Source organism: Sinocyclocheilus grahami, unplaced genomic scaffold, assembly GCF_001515645.1.
Source record: "Sinocyclocheilus grahami isolate Dianchi unplaced genomic scaffold, SAMN03320097.WGS_v1.1 scaffold57.1, whole genome shotgun sequence".
Taxonomy (NCBI): domain Eukaryota; kingdom Metazoa; phylum Chordata; class Actinopteri; order Cypriniformes; family Cyprinidae; genus Sinocyclocheilus; species Sinocyclocheilus grahami.
The window spans coordinates 652,847-662,493 of NW_015505236.1; the positions used below are offsets into that span (position 1 = coordinate 652,847).

The 9,647-nt window shown below is 37.6% G+C and overlaps 1 protein-coding gene across 2 annotated transcripts in view; it reads right to left on the reverse strand.

The window, feature by feature from the left end:
- Positions 1-64: 64 nt before the first annotated feature.
- LOC107584089 (protein shisa-9-like) overlaps positions 65-9,647 on the reverse strand; it is a 30,222-nt gene continuing 20,639 nt past the window's right edge. For both annotated transcript variants that reach the window (XM_016270515.1, XM_016270513.1), the window contains exons 4-5: positions 6,448-6,570; positions 65-1,281 (exon numbers count right to left, since the gene is read on the reverse strand). In XM_016270515.1, coding sequence (XP_016126001.1) covers positions 821-1,281; positions 6,448-6,570 — 584 coding nt within the window. In that variant the 3' untranslated portion in view covers positions 65-820. The remainder of the gene's footprint in view (positions 1,282-6,447; positions 6,571-9,647) is intronic.

Below are 9,647 nucleotides of genomic sequence, written 5' to 3' on the forward strand. Positions count from 1 at the left end.
AGAATGCCAAACATGCCAAAAATAAAACAAAAAAAAAATCTGTATTCAGAGAAAAAGAAGAAAAATGCATCTAGACAGTTTTCAGCTTTGAGAAATGTCTTTCTCAGTATAAATGTTTCATGGTTCTTTATCAGGCTTGTCAAGTTAGTGTTATATTCACTGACAGATCAACTTCGTTCTTTTGTACAAAGGTGATTATAACCCACAGGAACCGGATTGGTATGCCTTATGTTTTTTTTCTCAACATCATTCCCCTAAAACAAATGAGTAATTTAATGAGTGACGTTCTCACAGCGAGACTACCCAAGCTGGAGAGGAAGACCGTGAAATTTGCTCAAGCTCGAAAAACCTTTCTTCATGAGCACAAAATCCTCAACTCACTCAGCAAAGCTTTAACTTAAATCCTAGTGTGAGACCAGGCGTCTGGGTGTTGCTCTTTGCCTCTTCTTGGGCAGGAGAACAAGTTTGTTTTGTGTCTTTTTTCATATAAGGAATCCTGAGGTTGTGTTTACCTAAAGATGGGCAGGATCTTTAAGGGAACGTCCCTTAATGACATAGATTTAGGCTGACGTGATGATGGCATTGTCCCCATTGAGCTAATGTGGCTTCGGGCTCCAGTCCTGTGTTCTGATGTGAACACTCACCTCGTTGTCAGTGACACAGAGGCCAGAGATGAACTCAGAAAAGTGGGTCGCATATAAACTATATAAAGAGGGGTTTAACACTGAAAGTAGAAATGACTACGTAGTCCTGACATTGTAGTATTTGTGCATTCAGTCTGATAACAGTCAGCAGTGTTGTTTCTTTCTTTCCCATTTCCTCAGACAGTGACCTCCGTCTTGCTGTTGGTCTGGTAGGCCTTATGTTTGTAATGTGGCTGATACAGTGGTTGTCCCGCATAGGCTGTGGGCTGGGAGAGGAACTCTGGTAGTGTTTCTATGCTGTACTGTCTCCTGCTGCTGTAGGTCTGACGGCGAGCGGAATGCCCTGGATGCGAAGTCTGCCGGTGGACATGTCTTTGTCCAGAATCCCAAGCTTTGAAGGCTGAGCTGGAAAGCTGAGGGTGGGTAATGGTTTTTGGGATGCGGGTCCTCTCCAGCTGGTTGGTTGGGATTGAGATCGAAAGGGGGGAATGGATGTCATGGGAAGGGAGGACCTGGTGGAGGTAGGACTTGTCTTTCTGGTGCATCGGCATTGATTGGAAAGGTGCAGGAGGGGAATGATGCTGAGAGAAATCCATTAGTGGATAACTTTTGTAGTAGCCCCTGCTCGCAGTGTCGGCTATAAGAGAGAAGAAGAAATGGAAAAAGTTTGAGAGGGACAAAAATTTACATTGCACAATTATAACTGAGTTGCACCGGGCACATTTATAGTCAAGCTATAAGTTTTCATGTGGCTACTTCGCATGTAAACAAACATGAGATGCGAGGAAAAATTATATTTGAATACTTTTGTGTCAGTTCAACAGACATGAGATGCGAGAACTAATCATCTCCTCCACATTAATACCAGCTTCAGCACAAAATAAACATGACTAAACATCCGAAAGGTAAGTTAAAAGAAAGAGTACAACTTTACAATCAGTGTTTTGTCTCGTGTAATCGCTCAATCAGTGTTTCAGCCACGCAAAGACGTCAATATAACAGCTTGTAAACAATGTCACGTAGTGGCAGTGATACATTTTCACATTTATCTCTGAAAAAACATATTTGGTGAACATAAACTCATTAGTCAAATAGAAAAATAAACTGTAGAAAGGGGCATTTAGCTAAATACTGTATATGCACCATATAAAATATTCATTATAAATTTTACTGTTCTTCAATGTTTAATTTATGTTTGAATAAATCCATCAAGATTTTATGACAGCCACCATTGTTTATATTATTACAAAAACCCGAATTGAAATAGAAATATTATGATGTAATTGTAACTTTATTATTTTAAAAACTTAAGTGTAATTTTAACAAATTTAAAATTAGCTTGTGAATGAGAATCAAATCATGAAATTTGTGTCAAAACCCAGCCCTACTATTTATTCAGCAGCAGTATATCTTAAAGGGGTCATATGATGTTGCTAAAAAGAACATTATTTTGTGTATTTGGTGTAATGAATGTGTTTATGCGGTTTAAGGTTAAAAAAATACATTATTTTCCACATACTGTACATTATTGTTTCTCCTCTATGCCCCACCTTTCTGAAACGCATCGATTTTTACAAAGCTCATCGGTCTGAAAAACGAGGTGTGCTCTGATTGGCCAGCTATCCAGTGCGTTGTGATTGGCCGAATACCTCAAGCATGTGACGTAAGTGTTACGCCCCTTACCATACTGTGATGCCGTGTCCCGGCGCTACGTGACAAAACCAGTAAAACCCATTGTTTTCGTGTGGCTACTTCGCATGTAAACAAGCATGAGATGGGAGGAAAAATTATATTTAAATACTTTTGTGTTCTCTCACAAAAGTTTTGCATTTCCCTAAGAATCTTTGCGTTCACTTGCAAACGTTATATTTAAAGAGCAGCACTAGAGCAGTTCACAGTGTACTTTTTATATTTCCTCTGAAACCCTCCACTTTCCCCAGCTCCACCTGTATGGATCTGCTATGGGGTATTATATGCTATTTATTAAAAAATATCGATATGTCGATATTAATCGATTCTCATTTTTACGGAATGATATCGATCCTTAAATCCCAAGAATCGATTAGTCTAGCTTGAGGCATTTGCTGCATCCAGTGGGGACATAATTACGGATTATAATGACTTATATTGTCTTTTTTTCGTGTTGCATTGCATCTTGCCATGTAAACATAAAACCATGTCTGCATTTGTGATCTGAGAAATTATAAGCAACAAGCGCTACTCTACACTGCTCAAAACTTGCGTTTGAATCATAAGTGGCAAATCCTTAAAATGAAAACGTACTTACAGTCTGTGAGTCAGAACAGCCGGCATTGTAGTCTACTCTAACAGGATCAGGAAACAGTCCTCCATAAAATGTGCCGCACACATCTGAATATTTGGGTTGAACTGTTCTGGAACAGTGTTGTAAATACAACTTAACCACTGATTTCTAATCATGTCCTCTTTGGAAGGCCAAACAAAGGAGTTTCACCCAGCGGGCTAGAGTGAGCAGAGGTGGCGGGCTTGAGAACGGCGCAGCCAGCGGATTTGACGAAGAAGCGGCCGGTGGGCTTGTGGCAACCACATGTGACGACCCCGGGCTGGACTCCGCTTCGTCCACGGTGAAAGCCGATCCGGCGATCCACAGCTCGAAGTTGATGTATTTCCTCAGCGACCAGCTCGGATCAGTTCTAGGCATGACGAAGCGGATATAGTCCTCTTTTGGAAGGCCAAACAAAGTAGTTTCGTTTTCACAACAAAACACACAGCGCCTTCACAACATGGCGGCAGCAACAATACTACAGCGAGAATAAAAGTTACGCTTTCTTTCTTTGCGTGAACATTTGGGCGGCGTTATGCAAATCTTCCCACATCGTGACGTAGACATGTGGGGGTGTGTTAGAACGAGCCGTTTTAGGTAGGCGTGGTTGACTCTTAACTTTTATAAAGAATATCTCTTTGGATTTGAGACTTTAGTCTTTGCAGCTTTACAGATCTTCTTTATGCACCAAGAGCTTGTAACACTCCAAAGAGAAAGGAAAAATTTAAATCGCATCATATGACCCCTTTAAATACTTAGAGCACAGTATCAGCATACTGGCAGTAACAAGTGCCTTTGCAGCAGCAGCAATAATCTACAACTACAGCAATAACCAACAGCAGCAGCATAGCAGATCTATTCCACCAAGACCAAATACATTAACATTGTCATTTATTACCATGCTAAAATCTTCAGGGAGTTGTCATGATAGAAATAATATAATGAGCATCATTGGAAATCCGTCTAATGAAACCATGAGTTTGACGTATCACCTTTCAGTCGAGTTTTGATGAACCATATGAAACAGCAGTATCTGTATTCTTGTTGAGATGTCCACTGAGAGCTTGTCCATTTTTATTAAACACTGACTTTATGCTGCCTGAAATGTTTAAAGGTCATGCCTTGGACATGAGTTATCTTTCTTCTCACTGTATTTACCTGCGAGCTGCTCGCTCTGTCTCATCTCATTAATGTCTCCTAGCTGTTCTTGTTCTTGCATTGCATTAAATCATGAGGACTTAGAAGGTGTGTACATGTGCGTATATCAGGGGACATATTGTATATGGTCCTACATGACTGAATTAAAAAAAAGAAGAAAAAAAGGATTGAGTACACTTCCTGTGGATGTTCTTTTGGTCTTAGCCTCATCAAATCCAATATCAAATTTATAAACTGATGTCAGATGGCGTTCGTTCAAGTAACATAGTCATCGAGTTATTTTTTCCTTTTTTCTCATTCATTACCTTTTTGCCACAAGGTGATTCAAACAGATGACATCTGAACAGCCTCCAGATTACTTCAAAGGCTGTATTGTCAGTGCACATAATCATCATCATCATCATCACGGTGCGTAGATTGCAGACCATCCTGGCGCGCCTTGGACATGAGTTATCTTTCTTCTCACTGTATTTACCTGCGAGCTGCTCGCTCTGTCTCATCTCATTAATGTCTCCTAGCTGTTCTTGTTCTTGCATTGCATTAAATCATGAGGACTTAGAAGGTGTGTACATGTGCGTATATCAGGGGACATATTGTATATGGTCCTACATGACTGAATTTAAAAAAAAGAAGAAAAAAAGGATTGAGTACACTTCCTGTGGATGTTCTTTTGGTCTTAGCCTCATCAAATCCAATATCAAATTTATAAACTGATGTCAGATGGCATTCGTTCAAGTAACATAGTCATCGAGTTATTTTTTCCTTTTTTCTCATTCATTACTTCCTTTTTGCCACAAGGTGATTCAAACAGATGACATCTGAACAGCCTCCAGATTACTTCAAAGGCTGTATTGTCAGTGCACATAATCATCATCATCATCATCACGGTGCGTAGATTGCAGACCATCCTGGCGTTGGATTTTTGTTTGGTAACAATCAGATACAGACGTGTTCATATGTGTAAGTAGCTAATAATGTGACAGAATCCTTGTGATTCAGACACTATTAGCTTAACATGTTCCCAGAATGTAGGGCAGGCTCCTGCCTGAAAGTAAATGGACTACAAGAAGCACCTCTCAAGCCCACAGCTCTCTTTTTAAAATGAGTCTTTCTTTGGCAAAATGCAATGAGATCTGTTTATCATTTGTTTATTAAACTTGACGCTTTCACACAAACTGCATCAGTGTTCACAACAACAGATGATAAAGTTCTGTTTATTATTACTATAATGACTTAAATGCTTGAGCTTTTTTTATTTTTGATTGGCTTAATGTTTTTATCCTTCATCAGCTGGAAAGAAAAATAGCTCTGGAAGTTATTCCATCAATATTGTCCCTCTGTTTTGCTATCGTTATAGTTGTGGTCTGGACTTCGCTATTCTCATAGAATTAGAAAAATCCTTATAGGTATCTTTATAGTTATTGTACTTGGTGAGAACAGCCCTTTACTCCACACCATGTAGTTGGTTATGCAGTAGAACATTTTGGTTATCTACATTGTGGGGAAAAATGAATCAGATGAGACAAAACTTGAAAGAAAGGAGATTTTCTCCACGAGATCAGATGAAGAAATTACTCTACAGATTAAGGGTCTATATAAATAAAGCAAATTACTAGAAGTTTTTTAAAGCTTTGCTGTTGCATGTTTAAATTGCAGATGTGGCTATTTACCAGAATACTATGCAGTAGAACATTTTGGTTATCTACATTGTGGGGAAAAATGAATCAGATGAGACAGAACTTGAAAGAAAGGAGATTTTCTCCATGAGATCAGATGAAGAAATTACTCTATATAAATAAAGCAAATTACTAGAAGTTTTTTAAAGCTTTGCTGTTGCATGTTTAAATTGCAGATGTGGCTATTTACCAGAATATGTCATTTTAATAGTTTTTGTGTACAGCTGTCCACTGATTAACTTATAAACAAAAGATAAATATTATGCATCCTGAATAATAAAAGCATCAGTTTGAATGAAGATATAAAAATGCAGCTTAGACTAAAAATAAATCTGATTTCCACTCTACACTTCTTTTGCTATTTTAAAGGTCTGATGAGAAAATATGCAACATCTTTTGTGTAGTGAGGATTACGTGTGTAAATCTGACAAAACACTTGAATATGCAACTCTGTCTTGATGTGTTGTCACCAGCACTGGATGTTAAATTGAGTACCGGGGTGAAACAAGAGTAACCTTGTAGTGCCCCAACTGTGGTCCTCACCACACCAGAGGGCTTCCCTGATTCTGTCAGTCAAACTTAGGGACTGTTGTTTATGGCATCCAGCAGAGCATGAAATAATTCAACATCTGTGAATGAAGTGTGCTTGTGCACATAGTAACATTACCAACTGCTTTCAGAGAGTTGTACTTATTCAGCGCCAGGCCTGGTATACTGAGGTTGCTTTGAGGATGAGAGAGTCTGCCCGATGTACCAAAAGGGAAGCCAGCGTTGTTTAGATGGTACTGCTCTGGAATACAGAAGAACAGTAGAAGAACATTAAAAAGACTCTGTATGTCATCACATCAGTATTTCATGTATAAATAATATATACATGTATTTCATAAATACCCTAGTAAAGACATTTGGGCTTCTATTCCAAATAAATGCTGTTCAAAAATGTATCACATTTTCCACCAAATCAGCATATAGAATGATTTCTGACAGACCATGTGACACTGAAGAATGGAGTAATGACTGCTGAAAATTCAGCTTTGCGTCACAGAAATAAAATAAAAATATAACATTTGTAAATTGCAATTATATTTCACAATATTAAATTTTTTCTGTATTTTTGATCAGATACATGCATTCTTGGTGAGCATAAGTAGCATTACAAATCTTAATCAAAATTTTATATATATATACACTCTAAAAAATGCTGGGTTAAATACAACTCAGCGCTGGGTAAAATATGGACAAACCCAGCGATTGGGTTGTTTTCAACCAACAGTTGGGTTAAATGTTTAACCCAACCTTCTGGGCAGTAACCCAACCACTGGGTCAAAACAACCCATTAGCTGGGTTTGTCCATATTTTACCCAGCATTGGGTTGTATATATATATATATATATAATGACATTTTAATTTCAGGTGAGAACACTAGCACAAACTACACTGTTACAATGCAGAAAAACATGCTGTGTCTGTGTTTAAGTCACTTTGTAGAACTGCAGTAGAGACCTATTTAAATCCTCTCTATATGCTGCGATCCTATATTGACCACTGAGATGTGGTTCAGCCTGAATGACCTAATTTTCCTTGTAAGCTGTGGGTGACAGCACAGGAAGGACATTGATGCAATTAATGAACGTTAGATGTTGCTTTCCTTCTTTGCTGTTTGTTCCATTACTCATTAGTCACATTTCATTTAACATGAGCGGTGTATTGAGAGATGTGGACAGCCGTTCTTTTAGGGTGAACATGTGTTACACATTCTGAAATCACCCTGGCATTTCCTTGTAGCGGTAAACAGTGTTTTTAATGCTTTAAATGAATGTTGCATGAAAGCCAAGAGCATACCCTTCAGTGGGTTCATTTGGACAAGTACGCTTAGACCCAGAGTACCCAAAAACCCTGTCCGGGGCAGTTCTGATGTCATTATGTGGCATCAAAGGCATGTCTGGCTAATTCTGATGTTTATTTGCATGCAGTTTACATGCTTGCGCAAGATCATTTGCAGCATTTCACTGCTTTTAGGTGTAGGTGTAGATTAGTCTTTTATATTGTTAAGGGAAGTATTATCCTTTTCACCAGCTCTCTTGATCAACTGAGAATGTGGTGCCCTGAGGACATTAGCTTTAATACAACATCAGCAGTGCAGTTAACCACCATTTACTATCTGTGTGCCCTCTTGACACTCTCTGCTGTTTTTGATAATGATGAAGAGTAAAGGAAGAAACTAATGAAAGGGGTTTGTCAGGGTAAAGCATCTCTCTGGGTGCAAGTCTTGGCATCACAAAGAGAAATCAAAGCAGATTGTTCGTAAGATTAAGTGTATGTGATGTAATTGTATGAGAAGGGTAGAAAAGAGAGGGTGATGTCCTCTGTGCACGTTAATGTCTTCATTAGGTATTTCTGACTAGACCTTTGAAGTCAAAATCATCGTCAGGAATTCCAGAGGGGTAATAGCTTTTGATGCATTATGTCTTTTTTTTTTAGGGCTGTGTGTATTGCGTACTGAGAATTTTAGCTGGATATTAATAAAGTCATGCATATTTCCAAAGTTTTCCAGTTTTCAGATTCCTGAAGGTCCTAAAGCACAGCATTATTGCCGTCCATGTGATCATGAGAGTGACATTTTAAAATCTAATGTATGATAAAATGTTATCAAAAATGACAATAGTTTTCATTAGTTGAAATGAAGCGGAAATAAAATCAAATATGAAAAACTTAAATGAAAATTAGAAATGCTAAACTAAAACTGAAATAAAATAAGTTGAAATTGAAGTTAAAATAAACCTAAATGCATTAAATTTATTTAGAAATTGAATAAAAAATTATAATAAAATAAAATGACAAGCATTTAAAAAAATTTAAAAAACTGAATGTAAAATTGAAATCAAAGCTAACATACATTCAGCTAATTCAAAATATGAATAAATACTTAAAAATAAATATATTTACTACCAGTCAGAAATTTTTGAACAGTAAGATTTGTAATGTTTTTTAAAGAATTCTCTTCTGCTTACCAAGCCTGCATTTATTTGATCCAAAATACAGCAGAAGCAGTAATATTGTGAAATATTTTTACTATTTAAAATAACTGCTTTCTATTTGAATATATTTTATAATGTAATTTATTCCTGTGATCAAATCTAAATTTTCAGCGTCATTACTCCAGTCTTCAGTGTCACATGATCCTTCAGAAATCATTCTAATATGCTGATTTGCTGTTCAAGAAACATTTATTATTATTATTATTATTATTATTATTATTATCAATATGTAAAACAGTTGAGTATATTTTTTCAGGATTTTTTTGGCCACATAACCACTTCGGGAGTGCATTATTTCTCTAATAATTTGAACGGCCTGGGATCACAATCACACATCAATTGTTCAGATGATTTGTTTCAATGACATGTTTCCGTCCTGTAATATCATGTGTGTTGAACTAGCTAATTTTTTACGCACCTCATCTCAAACTTTTCATTGCAAATTCCAAAACGTCATTTTAGAGCTAATAACAGAGGCTTGAGCCATTAATATGCAGGCTAACGCAGTTATTAATGCAGTCTAACGCAGTTATTAGAGAGGAAAGAGAGAGGGAGAGAGAGAGAGATTAAGTGCGTGTGAATACTTGCGTCTGTGCGTCTTTCAGCAGTGTTTAGCAGCAGCGTCTACTAATAGCGAATCTTTGAGTTGAACTGCTTCAAGAACCTCGCTACTGAGAAATGTCATGTAGCTTTTCAGCTGCGAAACTATTTTATTGATAAATTCGTCGGGCAGCCGCAGCTCTGACTCAAGTTTCTGTCCGCAGCTCCGTGTGTGTGCGCGAGTGCGTGTCTGTAACTACTGTGTGCGTCTGTGGGAGAGAACGGGAGA